At 42.1% G+C, this 15,515-nt stretch overlaps 1 protein-coding gene across 2 annotated transcripts in view; it reads left to right on the top strand.

The window, feature by feature from the left end:
- LOC308121409 (actin-binding LIM protein 3-like) overlaps positions 1-15,515 on the top strand; it is a gene marked incomplete at its 3' end in the record, with an annotated part of 46,061 nt that overhangs the window by 1,673 nt on the left and 28,873 nt on the right. For both annotated transcript variants that reach the window (XR_013936098.1, XM_080482629.1), the window contains exon 2: positions 2,619-2,789. Coding sequence is in view for 1 of the 2 variants with exons in the window: in XM_080482629.1 (XP_080338755.1) it covers positions 2,619-2,789 (171 nt within the window). The remainder of the gene's footprint in view (positions 1-2,618; positions 2,790-15,515) is intronic.

Genomic DNA, 15,515 nt, shown 5'->3' on the forward strand with positions numbered 1-15,515 from the left:
ATAAAGAGTAAAAGTTTGAAAGTGAGAGCAGAACCGTACAGGCAGAAGCAGACAGGTGGTGTTCCTCCAGGTTCTGTGAAAACAATGCCAAACCATAAGAAGAAGCACAACGTGTGACATCGCATCCACAGATTCAGTGAAACATCAGATTTCTGTGGGTCACAAAGAAATATTTAAAATTCACAAAATAGATGTTTGTGCCCATCGATTTTACCTATGAGTTACTATTACAGGATACTAAAAAAAAAAAGTACCACTGTTCCCCTCCATTTGAATATTGGATCATAGCAGCTGCATTCAGAATCTGCTGTGTCTGTGTGAGCTGGACTGTCTCCGCCCACACATGCCCATCTTGGGAAGAGGAGGAAGTACTTCGTCTCGTGGTGCCATGTGCCAGAGCAGAGCTGCCTATTTATGGGAGGGTGAAAGGGAGGGCCTACCTTGATTGGGATTGGCTAAACCCCCTGATGACACTAGATAGGGTTTGATTTCTGATTCGGTCTTTGGAGCACAAACTTTTAAAAAATCGAAACAAGCCAGTTAGAGAGATGAGAGTCTTTCTTTACTTCTAGGGCATCATTCCAGGTATGGGGAGGGACACATATTACTGTTGGAAAACCATTAGAAAGAGAATTCTGCATAATATGACCCACTTTAAATCCAATATCTGCATACTTCAGGAATCTTAAAAGTACCGCCATATCAACTGTACTGGTCAATTATTTATAGTAACCATGTGATTTACTTCGCCTACTAATAACACACACACACACACACACACACACACACACACACACACACACACACACACACACACACACACACACACACACACACACACACACACACACACACACACACACACACACACACACGTTCAGTGTACCATCCACACACAGGTGGTTCAGATCTTCATGTCTGTTGTCCCAGTACTTGTGCCGCCATCTGGCTACAGAGCCAGTGCCAGCTCCTGCGACGCACACACACACTCTCTCACACACACACACACACACACACACACACACACACACACACACACACACACACACACACACACACACACACACACACACACACACACACACACACACACACACACACACACACACACACACACGATGATACAATTTGTTGGGAAACATTTCTGTCCCAGTTCTTCCATTTTTTTCTTTTGAAAACATTTATAGATCCACAACTCTCTGCATCTCTCCCCCTGCTGTCATCAGCTTAACCTGCCAGCTTGTTGTGTTTGCTGCGATTGCATAATGCTGGAGGATGCAGCAGCATTAACTGTAATGTAATTGATTTCAGCGGGGTACAGTAGGATTGCTGCTCAGCCTGGCGCACTGTGTGCCGGGGACATCTGACAGTACTTGGAAATCAAAATCTGACGGTACACCGGTGAGTCAGTGAGGGCCGTTCTGTCCACTGCTCTTCTGCTGTCCTGCAGTGACTTAGAGCAGCGTGTGCGTTGCACGTGTTCCAACGGCATGAAGAAAAGACTCGGTAAGAGGGATTTGACCAGTTTCATAAGTGAGGATGAAAGAGGTGTAATCCCATTGAGACCCCCGCTGTCTGTGTCATTTAGTTCTTTAGGTACAAGTCGAGATACAAATAAAGGCAGAGCTTCATGGGAATGTGTATAACATGTCATTTCTTTGTTTGTCCTTCTTGACTTCAACAAAAGCTTAAAAGACAAGCGGTAGTCGGCTGGGTTGGCTCTCCGACTGAACTGGATAAATGGACGGATTAGTAGATATATAGAGTGCGCCACATTAAAAAAATGACTTGTCACTGCTCATATGTACAGGACAGGTCATTTTAAGTCACTCATACGTTTGTATTCTGACGGACATAAAAAATCTGAAGACGACCAACAAATCATGTGAACCTAGAGTATTAGAGCGACACGCTGGGGGCAAAATGTAATTAATAGATTGAAGATGAAATGATTGGATATAGTCACAATTTCTGTTTGTTCTTGGTCTGCGACAATTTGGAAAGGAAAAGGATCGATTTGATTGGATGATGGTTTGCTGGTCGCTGCCTCTCCCTCTGTCTGAGCTGCTGCCTGCAGTCATGTGAGGTTCTGATGAAGGACAGCCAGGGGGCGGAGCCGGTCAGAGGAGGGAGGTGCACAGCAGATCGTGGAATTAAAATTTGATGTATTTCATTTATGGTTTGCAGATTTTGTTCCGTGTTTCGGTTGGTAATTCAGTTCTGAAATGTTCTGTCTGCAAGGGCCCGTCGTCACCATCGAGCTTTGGACCCGAATCAAGACAAATATTCAACTTTTCATCCAATTCATCCAGTTAAAACTGTTCCAGTTTGTGAAAGTTCAAAATGACGCTTCACAGACTCACAAACACAGAAGTATTCCCTTTAATGCTCATTAGCTGCTTTTTAGCTGAAATCCAATGTTTAACTTCAGCATAAGCTGCCACATGTAACAAGACATTTCCCTGAAAGGAAAATCTCGTTTTTTTTTTTTTTTTCTTTCTTTCTTTCTTTAACACACTTTGATGTGATGCTGCAAATCAGTTTGATGGAAGATGAAAGAGACACACCGAGGATGACAACCAGTTGACATGTTTTTTGACGCTCTCCTCTCCCCACAGTTCAGTACCAGGCGGGTCTTTACGGAGGAAACAACAACAGCAGCAGCAGCTCTCCGCTCTCCAGCCGTGGAAGTTCGCCCATTGTGTGTGAGCGCTGCGGGGAGGTGTGTCGCGGGGAGGTGGTGCGCGTTAAAAAAACCCACTTTCATGTAAACTGCTTCACGTGCCAAGGTAAATTTAAAGAAACACACACACACACACACACACACACACACACACACACACACACACACACACACACACACACACACACACACACACACACACACACACACACACACACACACACACACACACACACACACACACACTCTTACGCTGAGACACACAGACATGCTGTCAAGCGATCAGTAAATAACATTTTCTCCAATGCACACACACACACACACACACACACACACACACACACACACACACACACACACACACACACACACACACACACACACACACACACACACACACACACACACACACACACACACACACACACACACACACACACATTGGCTTTGATTGTATTCTCTCATGCTTCATGTTGGTTGATGTCTTTCAGTGTTATGTCCTGGTCTACATGCCGTTTCTCACCCACGTCAATTTGCATAATTAAATATTTAATAATTAACTAGTATCCAGACAACAAGGAACCAGCAAAGCTGAATCACTGATAGATTTTTTTTTTCTCACTGAAAAAAGAAGCAGGACTGGACAATAGCGAAGCCAGGATGTGAGAATCCAGTCGTTCACTGTATAACCACACATTAGGCTGTTTTCAATGTTGAAGTGTTGAAACCATCGACTCATTGTGGAAAGTATGCGGGTGTAGTGTAGCTATCCACATTAAGTAATAACAGCGAGCTTGTTGCTTAAGTTCACCTGAGAGTGATATATTACTGACGTCAATGGACCTTTAGGTTTTGAGGATGCATTCATTTTGGCTCTCCCTCATTAAATAAATTGCAATTATCAAGTATCCGTTGGTTGCCAAGTTGCTGACAACACTCCAGGAAGTTGTTCGCTCAGTCATGAACCAGCCCCAGTACAGTAACGACTCCCCATGAAACCACAGTGTGTCACAGTGACGGTACTGTTTCAGCCAAACTAAGTCATGTTGGGTATTTGGTATGTTGATATCAGAATATCCATGCATCCATTTGGTAAAAAGCTTCATCTCTAACCGAGGCTCTCAGGGAGAGAGAGGACATGCAAGCTCTGTATAGGAGCCCAACCGGGACTCGAACCGGGGATTCTCTGTCGGCCTTATCCGATGCTTAAAAACCCATTAAAGAAGCTTTTAAAACAGATAGAAATACAAAACACACATAATCTTAAGATCCTAAATGTATAAAAAAAACCAAAAAAAAAACATTTTCAGTCACTCTTCTCTGTTCCTGCTGTCCACATGTCGTGTGAGCGCTTGGTTGTGTGTGCACATATACCGTGCAGGAGCCTTCGGTCTTTGCTGCGTTTGCGTCTTTTTGCATGGTTGAGCTCCGCCGGTGAGCAGGTGGGACCGACACGAACCGAGGCCTGAAGAGTCAGCAGCCCGCCTCGCAGTGCAGTCAGCAGGATTTCAGCTCGTCGTCTTGACTCCAACGAGCGAACTTCCTCTCGCGGGCCGGGATGGTCACGCTGCGAGACGACACATCCTCTCTGTTTGATCCGCCCGCAGCACTGCCTCGGTGCACTCGGCCACAAAGCAGCAGCGTCGATTTCTTCGGGAATATTTCACCTCATGCAACATTGCAGATTTAGAAAACAACCTGAGCTGAAGCAGCTCGTTTTGACTGTTGGCCGTCTAACCCGCTGATTGTTTGCTCTGCCGATGCTTATTTCTTTGTGATTCATCACTGAATGTTTGGTTTCAAAGTATTTTGCAGAGTTGATCTCGCAGACTCAGCTTAATGACTGTTGGCTAATGGACCAACGACTGAGTGCAGACTTCAGCTGATGAAGTCAACAGGAATCGGATTGTCAGTTTTTAGTACACAGATGTCTGTGGGTTGTTGTTTTTTTTTTGTTTTTTTTTCATTATCATGTCATTATCTGCTCTTCTTCTTTCCTCCCACTCTCACTGTCGCCCGCTTGTCTCACGTTGTTTTGTAGCTGTGAATGTCAGAGAGCCACAATGCGTCTTTGTTTGGTAAACAACAGCGCATTCGTCTGTTAGTGGGACTGTTTGTGCCCCGAAGAGAGGATTTTTCTCCCCCAATAAATAGAGCAGAGTGACTAAGTTGCTCAGATTTCAATTTTAATAATTAATAATGTCATGATGTGTTTGTTTTTTAACTGAAACAATATATATATATATATATATATATATGTCACATCAGATGTTTTCTTTATGACTAAGATAAAAGATCATTTACTGAGGATGAAATGGCTTTAGACAGATGTCACGTCTCTCAGACATGTTTCTGAATAACATGTTAGTTTGTTTTGCAGCTTTAGAAATGGAATGATTTTTTTTTTTTTCCTCTTAATTTTGGTCAAACATGCTGAAGTGTGGGACGGCAATGCAAGGGTTTGAACTTTCACCTGGCAGTGAGAATATCTCTGGGTTTGAAGGCCTTGTAGTTTGCATTTTCTCCTCTTTTAGTCTGATTTCCACCCGCGACACAAAAACATGTTTATTGGCGACTGAATAGGCTTGAATGTGGGCGTGTGTGTCTGTCTTTTGCTCTGTGATGGACTCAATGACATTTCTCAGAAGGATGAAACTCTTATTAAACAGTTCCTTTTATTATGATAAAATAGAAATCTCCTGACTTAATAGACTTTCATGAAGTTTGCAGATATTTATGAATCACAGCAGTTAAAACTCCACTAACTCTGTAGATCTCCAGTTGTAATCCTGCGTCGGTTTGAAATCGGTTTTGAATGAAAAGCGAATCTGCAGATCCTGAATTGAATTCTCCTGAATTTCTTTTCGCTGAGATGTGCTGGACCCACATCCCACAACTTTGATCTCTTATACGCACATATTTTGCCGGCGTGCTCTTCGCGCCGACACCCCCCCTCAAGTCGGATCGTAGACTGACGAGCTCTCCTCTTTTCTTCTTTCTGCCCATTACCTTCACTTTGATCCGTCCTCACCGCAAAGCTCACGCAAACGCAAATGACCTCCAGCACGCAGATCCCTGCCGTGTTGAAGATGCAAACAGATGAAGGAAGACGGTGACAGGACGGCAGATGTGTGCTGGATGGACAGATCGATAGCCTCATTGATACCTCCCCTGGGACCCCCCCCACCCGGTGTCTCATCCTCCCCATCCTCAATTCCCTTCCACTTTGCTGTCTGTTTCTCTTTCTCCTCACATGTGATGCTCTTTCCCGAATCTGCTTCCTCTAATCTCTCCCTCGGCTCCTCTCTTGCCTTCTTCACTTCTCTCCATGTCTCCTCTCAGCCGGCAGTCTGAGAGAATCCCCTCGTCTCTTCTCGTCTGCTCTCTTTTTCTTGTCTGCTGGAATATTAACGCACGCGCAGGTCTGACCTGACAGCATCTCTTCTGTTAAGAATGTTTTCAGTCATTACCTGAAAAAAATTTTCAGGGGGGCAATTTGCTTCTTAAAGAGGAACTGGAGTCCCACTCGTTTATTTTGGATGGATGGTACATCTGCAGGTGCCTCACCTACTTAAAAATAATGTAAAACACACCTGTGTTTCCAGTCAAATGTGACCCACTTTTGGATGAGAGGAGTTTTTGTCTCGGCTATGAGATATCGTAGGGGGGCGGGGGGGTAATGTCTGCGTATTTTATCAGAATTAGTGTTCACTCTGCCTTGGAGACAGTCACGGATGGCCTCACTCTTTCTCCAGAAGAGACTTCAAGGACAAACGGTGGAGCACTCACCGCTGTATCGGCCCCGAACGGCAACTTTCTACTGTGTGTGTCCTCGTATGTGAACAGTGGGTCAGAGCGCCGGTGTTTGTCTCCATCAATGCTTGCACCGTGTTTATGTGTTACTGCAAAGCTAAAATATGCAGACATGAGACGGTCAACATGTGTATCATCAAATCTATTGTTCCTCAGTCTATTTTCCCTTTTGCCTTGACCCTTTGCTTCTGGCAGTAAACAAAGAAATCATTATCTGCCACCAATACTCTGAATTCGTACATATCTGTGCGCACATTTAAAACACTTCAATCTCATGGGCTGCAAATCTCTGATAACAGATGTAGAAGTATTTAAATACCTCAGTGCCTCTGACGAACTGCGGTTGAACCGACCCCCCGACGAGCACAAAGCATAAGTAGGAGGCGGGGGAAGGAGGAATAAAACTAATGGAGCAGAGACTGAGAGGAAATAGAGTTTGGGGAAAAAGGGAGCATTCTTTTATTTATCAGTTTGTATTTATTTCGCTCCCCTAAACCATTTTTAGTTCCTTTGCTTTTTCAAAAAGTTCATTTTCTCCCCTTTATTTTTGGTCTCGTTCATTTCGTCACTGAAATGAATCTCTGGAACAAAGTGATGAAAATTTCATTAATTAATTTAATACTAAGAACATAATAAGCTGTTTTTGTGTTAGCCTCAAAAAGGATAGACATAAGCCTCCACATCTGTACTGCTTAAACAGATTCTGCCAGAGATGAAATGTTAATATAATGAGTGAGGTCGGCATGATGTTGGTAAGCACTGTTGTTTCACAGTAACAAAGTTCATATCTGCTGGCTGATGTAGACCTTAATTGGTTGAAATCCTATCTAGTGCATAAGAACTTCAAATTAACAGGTAATTTCAAGTCTGGATTTAAAAAAAATATCACATTGAGTGTTCCTCAAGGCTCCATCCTGGGCCCTCTTCTGTTTAACGTAAAAGGTTTCTTCAGGTCAACAAGAAGAGAACCAAAATTGTATTTTTGTGGAAATATGGGAGCTAGAAAGGGAGTGTTATCCTCCAGTCTGTGCGTTTTTAAAATCTGCTGCTCAAGTTCCTGAAAACAAAGCAATTTTAAAATCTACAGGGCAAACACAGGCAGTCACACAAACTGACTCAGAAGCCCACTTTTTGGATGCCATTCAACATTTAGGTTTTCAATTAGTCGAAATCTAATATTATCAAAATGATGTAAAGAAAAATGCACCGGCTCCAAATCAAAGTGTGACGCAGAAATGAACGAGAAATGTAGAAAAAGCTGACTTCACATATTGTATCGTCACTGTTTACTGAAGCACAAAACCCTTCGCACCCACCCAAACCTCAACACCTTCATCTCCTATCGATACAATAGGTCTTTAAAAAAGTGCAGGGCAGCCCATTTTGGAATCTATTACTTATAGTATCACTGAGTCATGGTGGAGGCTGTTGTATAGAGTCTCTGGCAGCTCAAGACGATGAGAAACACTCCATCTGGATGATGTCCTCACCCCGTGTCTCCGGAGTGTTTCCATTCAGAACCGTGTCTGAAAGGATAAAAAAGCTCCACGCAGAAAAGAAAAGGGGAAAGTGTCTCTGAAACATTTACTGGATAAGCATCACCTGCAAAAAAACCCCCAAAAAACATGGCCCATTTTATACATTTATATATACAGTTTGTTTAGTAAATATATCATCCTGCCCTCGACCTTTAGGTTTCCTGCATCACATCCTGCCATTTCTTTATTATTAATCCAACTCCTAGATCTTTTACGGGCTTTGCAGCTGTTGAAGATTGACACACGAGCAGCAAAAAACAGGCACAGTTTGAGAAGTTGTGAAACGGATCCGCAACAGTTAATATATTTTGATTAATATTTATATACAACCTTTTAAAAGAAGTTTATTTCCGCATTAAAAAAACTTTTAATGGCAGTATTTGGACAGGATATATTTTTTGGCCTTTTATTCCTAAACTGACGAGCTCAATTTATACTCCAAACTTTTTTTTTGACTCTTTATTTTGTGGATTAACGTCAACAAATTTCTATAAATTAACAGATTACATTGACATTTTCCCCCATTTGCTTTTCCTTGCATAATAGTCCCTGATTATTGAAAAGGAAAGACCTTGTATGCATTTCATGCAGACATTTTCATCCATTTGTTTATAAAAAAGAAAGAAGAAGACGTAGAAAGAAACCTTGCCGGTGTGATACCTGGATTAAATCCCTGCTTGTTCCTGTGCAGACTGGTCCTGGGATTTGTGGGGTCAATGATGCTGCGGTAAGAGACTGAGGGTCTGAATGACCGTCCAGATGGTTGGAGGTAGTCTGACTCTGCTGCTTTCTCCTCTCGGGATAAGAAAGAATTACAAGTAGTAGATTATTTAACTATAATCCTAAATGGCAGAAATGGATTTATAGAAAATATGCTTTAAAACTTGTTTGAACTTTCATAGAAACATCCAAGAAAGCAAAACATACTTTAATGATCAACATTTCTATGCATAATAGTCTTAGAACCTCTGCACACAGGAGTCTACAGCATCTGCCAGGTTTAATTTAGCTCCCGGAGGAGCAGGTTTGTGTGGATTCAGCGTGGCGGCTAAATGAGGAAAATCTCCAGTTTGTGGACAACAGGTGAGGTTGAGGAAGGTCAGGGAGCGGTGGCATGGTCCTGGAGATGCGCCTGACAGGTCGGGCGAGGAAGCATCTGACAAGTCTTTGACCTATTTGAACATTGAGCTTCAGTCAGCAAGTTCACGTCGCAGCAGGGAGATTTGTCCGGACTGTCCATGAAAGAATGAAATGTCATGTGATAGAGGGAGAGTAATGGATGGCGGCAGGCAGCCACATGCTCATTTATATTCCGGGAGATGGATGTTGTGACATTTTCTTCTCTATTATAATTACACTGTAAATGTGTCAGATGAAATTTTTTTGTTTAATGGCGTTATTTATGCTCGGGCACAGCCTCCTCTACTACAAAGTACGTGATATGGACGGGCCTTTTGCAGATTCTTTTTTTTTTAAATTAATCAATTTTCCTTATGGAGCGAGATTTGATCAAATGCTCTCATTATGAGTGATAAAAAAAAAAGTGAAAAAAAAAAAAAATCAGATGGTTAAAGCCCAGCTCAAGAGAAGAGAAAACCAGCAAGGAAAAAGAATTGCTCCCATTTCCTTTAAGAGATTCAATTATTCTACACTTGACAGTCGTGCAAGGACAAGATAAATAATTGCTTCAGAGCATAACGGTTAATAATCAATTTCAGAACAGACAACCATGCTGAATTTTTTGTGCAATGAACTGCTCAGTAAATAAACGTATAGAAGTGTTTCATCCCAAATACCAGCGGGACTGATTGTGAATGAGCACTTCTATTATGGCAGCTGATTTAATGAGAAGGAACTAATTGCATGTCAATACTTTTAATCAATAAGCTGGCCCTTTATAACTTTTGCCTCAAAATAAACTGAAACAGTAATTTGGAGTTTTTTCAATCTTTAACAACTGCTATTAGAACGGATATCAACCTAATCGGCTCTGGTGCTTCAAACCATCATAGTTAGTCACTAAATCCATGTCTGACAGGTTTGATTAGTCGGATTAACCCTCTTTAAAGCACTTGTTGAAATATTTGGAAAATGAGAATGTCAACATTTGGATGTTGTTAAAAAAAACATTCCAAGACGTACTTTTATATGTCTGTGCCTTTTGTGTCTGTCTTAAAAACGCAACTCAGTGTTATTTACATACAGTTTGTTAAAATGAAGATGTTAACTGACCACAATGCCATTATATGTTTCAACTTATCTTTTAAATAAAATATTAAAATGGACTACAAATGTCATTGGATGTCTTCAAACATCAACCCACTCTAACATGGATGAAGCCGATATAGAAGATGGAGGAATAGATAAATGATATGCTTTGTCTTTGGCCGATTAAACCTATGCAGCACTGACGCTTGCTGAGATATTTCAGTCTGAACCGAAACGATCAGAGACTTCCCTGACTGGAATCAGACTCATAACAGATTGGAAAAGTGTCCGAAAATCACTATAAAGTACTTAAGTATAATAAATGCCAATTCAGAAGTCCTTCTTGAGACATTAAAGGAAGTGTAATTATACTTTGATCTTTAATGAACAGTTTTTGGAAAGTGACCTGGAATCCAAATATACCAGAGACCTCCAGGGAGGGCAAGTCTGGGCAGCCCCCCCCCCCCCCCCCCCCCCCCGACACATTTTAATAGCTTTTCATTTAGACAGAGATGAATGTGTGGATCCTGTCGGCAGGGTGGGAAACGACGAGACGAGCCTCACTCCTCAGCTCTGTTTGAGTCTGTCCGCTGAACACAGAGACCGAAAAGAAGAGTGCATGCATCGTAGATGTGGTGCACGTGTCCGTAGAAGTCCACTGAATAATGAAAAAGCAATGAAGGTTGACTCCTGGGACGTGTTAATGAATGTTTCATTCGCAGTGTACGTTTTGACGCGTGTCCATCCGTTGTCGTGCTGCACCTGAGCGTAATTTATTTGTGACTGTGCGTCATTGAAGCTGGAGCTCCTTTACTATGTCCAGCGTTCGTCTTTAGCAGGCTGATAAAGGTCGCGCTGACAGAGAGAAACAAAGAAAAAAACCCCACTCTATTATCATGTTGGAGAGATGTTTATTTCCTGCATGAAGAACATGACTATTCAGGTGGGAACTAGTGAGAAAATATTCCCAAACATGCATTTGACTTAAAAATGTCTTTCTGTGTGAATGTCGGTGCGACCTGGCCAGGGTCTTAGTTGGACGAAGTGCTCTAGACAGTGGATGGGAGAAAGATTTTCTTGTGAGAAATATCACATTTGTTAAACAACAGTTTTCAGTCTTCTACTCACACCGCTGTCGGTGACGACCCTCTGCCGTCACGTCTTGTTCAGTGATGTTCGATGTTGAAAGGGAAACAAAAACACCACCAGGTCTGTTTTGTGTTTGATCGCAGCAGTACATTCCTGAAAGGTTCACAGGAACAAAAAAAATGGCAGGAAATGTAAGTAACACTTATTAAAAAAGCAAAAAAAAAAAAAACAACCGGCACATTTTCAATCACGGACAAAAGATAGACGTGAGTTTATATTACCGGTCATCAGTTTATCACATAGTAAACAGCAGGAGACCTCTCACCAGCAGAAAACATTTGGAGAATCAGAAGATTGTGTCTCACAGCACCAGGACTGTCGGAGCTACAATCCTCCGTCAGACAAGAATGAGACGTTTATCGCCAAGATCTTCACCAGGATGAGCGAACTTGAGATTCAAAAGTGCCACTTTCAGCAACTGTTTGCGTGAATGTATTTGTGCTTTGTTGCAAATTGCACATCATTGCGTCTTATTTTTCTTTACATTTTATAGTGTCCTAACTATTTTAGGGGTTGATGTTGGATAATTTAAAAGACACAAGGAAAGAAAGAAGAAGCAAGAATCTTTCTGGCGTTGTCCTGAGTGATCTGGCAGAGCACGATTAACGCTTTGCAGACTTGCAAATCTGGACAGCGATGAAAATAACTGGAATGTGAGTCTGTATAAACAGGCTGTCCTGAAACGAGCAACAAAAAAACAAAACACAGCAGACTCTTGACATCTCTTCTCTGAACATGAACCTCTGCCTTCAGGAGGATTTGTCTTGCTGCCAAAAGGGCAGTTCATCTCGCTTGGAGCGATCGCTTGTTTTCCGGCCTCTGTCAAACAGCTGAAAACCTCCTGATGCCAAAGCTCAGCCAATGAGGAATACACACACAAACAGAGATTTTTAGTGTTCTTTTACACTCTTATATAAGTGGTAAAAGTCTTTTTTTTGTTGTTGAAATGTGTTTTTTTTTTGTCAATCAACTTTTAATCAAATTTTAACATTTTAATCAAACAAATAATTTATTGAAATAGGTTTGATAATGAGGGTGTGATTTTTAATGATAGCGTGAAAATGCCTGCAAATTAATGATAAATAAGTAGATGCAACAGAAATATTTATAATTTAAAGTAACATTGTTGTAAAAATTTGCAATGAACTCTGTATGAAATGTTAGTTTATGATAAATGTGTAAATTAGAAGTGATCATTTTTGCATTGTTTGCCTTTTTATAGTCAGAACTCATTGGATATACTTTAACCGCGGGCAATGAGGTGACGAACACAACATTATAAGGCGAAAACTTAGAGGAGAACTCAAAGTTATTGTGATGTGAATGAATGGTCTTTGGGTTTGGTCCCAGGATCCCGTCAAAAAAGACAAAAAAATTCCTTCTCGATGAGCACAGTTTACTTTGTCTTCATGTCCTCTCCAGATTTACTTGAAAGTCTTTTTCTCTCACGCGCTCTCTCTGTCTTTGTTCTGAGCCACTTAACACACCGGTTGGGATCAGATCGGATCCATTCACTCTGCTGGGTTTACAGCCATTAGCTTAATTAGATACCAGACATTCAATTCACTGTCAGATATCCTGATCCGTTGGCTGCCTTTCAGACGTCTAACCTACAGTACGTCCGGGGTTGTGTTATGGTGCCACTCGGTGTACTGCAGTGGATTTCTCCGTCGACTGGGCCGGACGCTTTCAGACTGTGCCGCAGTGACAGGTTGTGTGTGTGTGTGCTGAAGAAAACCAGTGATTGGTGCGAGCATAAAAAGATTCTGCTCGGTATAGTGCTGTAATTGCCACGTGCTGTAAATACTATAAGACACAGCTGATGGGAGCTGAGGGGCCCGGCTCTCTGCCAACTGGAGCACATCATGGTGGAGCGCCTTTTAAAGTGCCGAACGAAAACCTGCTGATCCGATTCCCCCCTCACCTTCTGCACAGCTGGACCAGGAGTTATCATCTGGCTGAAGGACTTTGCATTTGCTAAATAAAATCCATACATCATGCTGTCAGCGCGTGTAGAAGACGCAGCGTGTGTGACCGCGTGCACTCGTGTGTTTCTATTCTCGCACAGCAACGGGCCTGAAAACACAGAAAGGCGAATTAATAAAGCAGACACAAGCACTAAAAATCACAGTTTATTCCACATTTTATGTTAAATTTGAACAGTATTCAACTGTGAACTGTAAACTGCTATGCAACATGTGCTATACTGCACAACACTGCTCCCACAGGTCATCAGTGGTACTTCATTTGCTCCTCAAGCACTCTAAAAATGTACCACATTACGCATGTAATGCAGGCTCCGTCCATATTCGTCTGCACGTTTAGCATCGAGCACATTTGGGCCTCAAGGATACAAAGGCAGGTGAGTGATCAGTGCCAGAGAGAGAGAGAAGGGGTGGGGGGGTGGGGTGGGGGGGGGGGGGGGTCGCCTCTGCAGCAATCAGCAGTAAATCGGCTGCTCCTGGCTCCTCCTGTATGAAGCTGCGGTTTAGAAAACCTGTTCGAGACACGAGGGATTGATTGCATTGTGATCATGAAGTTCAGTCCAGGAAATCAGAGCTCAGTAAACAAAATAGTCGTATTAGTCTGATGCTCCTCTCTTCCCATTGTCACACTTCACGTGTTCACAATGTTCACGTTCATCCTGGTTGTGGAGGATTGCCATCGTCGAAGCTTTTGGGACCCCTAACAATGAGCCCGTCTTTACTTCCTGTGGTTTCACCTGGGAAACTGAGATAACCAGTCAATTACTGGAGTTCTTTGTATCGCATTAGTTGTAGAAACACGTTCAGTGAAATTAAGGTGTGCCGTATCTTCTCGAGAAGATGAATGAACCACATTTCTTGTGAGAAGTTTGAAATGCAGCGAATCACTCGATTCCATCTTTGTTTAGTTTTTTAGGTCATTGGCAGGCGTGCGAAGGCTGAACTCTCCACCTTGCAGTTGGTGGATTTTAGGTCTCGCTGCTTCAAGTAATCTCACACTGACTGTGGAGATCAGGGCTTGGCGGGGGTCGGATCATCTGTTTGTCCACTCTTGTTCTTCTTGTAGCTGAAAACGGTTTTGTATGAATCTGCCTGTTTGTTTTGGTTTGTTTAAGCTCATCAGATGAGTCCCCGACGGCATCGCACAATGAAAGAGAGTCTAAATGTCCTAAATGATTAAAACCTCAACCACATGAATTCAGCATATGGCCTGGTGACCCAAACATGCTGTATAAATTAAGATTATAAGTCTAATCCACAAAACCAGATTAGAGTATTAACCCCTTGGAGGTCAGAAAGGATAACAGGTTGCACTCTGCAAATCCTGAATACACCCACCCAATCGTGTCACTTTGGGGGACTTTGCCTTTAATTGCTCCAACTTCAACCATTACTACGACTTGCCTCAACCTAAACCTTACTGCACACTATCAGATTAATGCTAATTCATCTATGAAATGCATATTCACAAAGAAATTTAATGATCTCTGTTATTTGTGGTCGCTTTTTGTCTCTATACCGTGAGTGCATTGGTTCATGTTACTGCAGTTGCTCTCAAACCAGAGGGTGAAACCTTCAAGTGGATTAACATTGGTGTTTCAGTCATTGCAGGCTGATGATTAAAGGTTTTTAATTACAGCAGCAGCTTGTGGAATATCATACAGATCATATATTACAGGTCTGAAATTGGCTATCGCACTCCTCATTTAACGAGCCTTTATACTATATTGTTGGCGTCACAGCGGAGTAGTGGGTCGCAGTCTTGCCTCATAACAGGACGGTTTGCCTTGGAGGCCTTTCTGTGTGTATTTTTTTGTATGATTTGCTTGTGTGTGTGTGTTTTCTTTGGGTACTATGTTTTCTCTCCCAAAGTCCAGAAACACAACTTGGTCTCAGTTGACTGAATTGCTCATATGTGTGAATGTCTTTCTCTCCCTGTTTGACCTGTCACCTCGAGTCATTTATGATCGTCTCCATTGACCCGTGAACCTGAATAGAAGCATTACAGAAGATATTTGATGGATGATGTATTTTACTAGTCATGACAGTGTGAATTGTGTTAAAGGCCATTAATAGAGAACAGAATGCGGTCTCCTTAAATACAGTAGTTATTCACTATATTGTGATCAAAGACTAAAT

This window comes from Lipophrys pholis, assembly GCF_963383615.2.
Source record: "Lipophrys pholis genome assembly, chromosome: 16".
Classification (NCBI taxonomy): Eukaryota; Metazoa; Chordata; class Actinopteri; order Blenniiformes; family Blenniidae; genus Lipophrys; species Lipophrys pholis.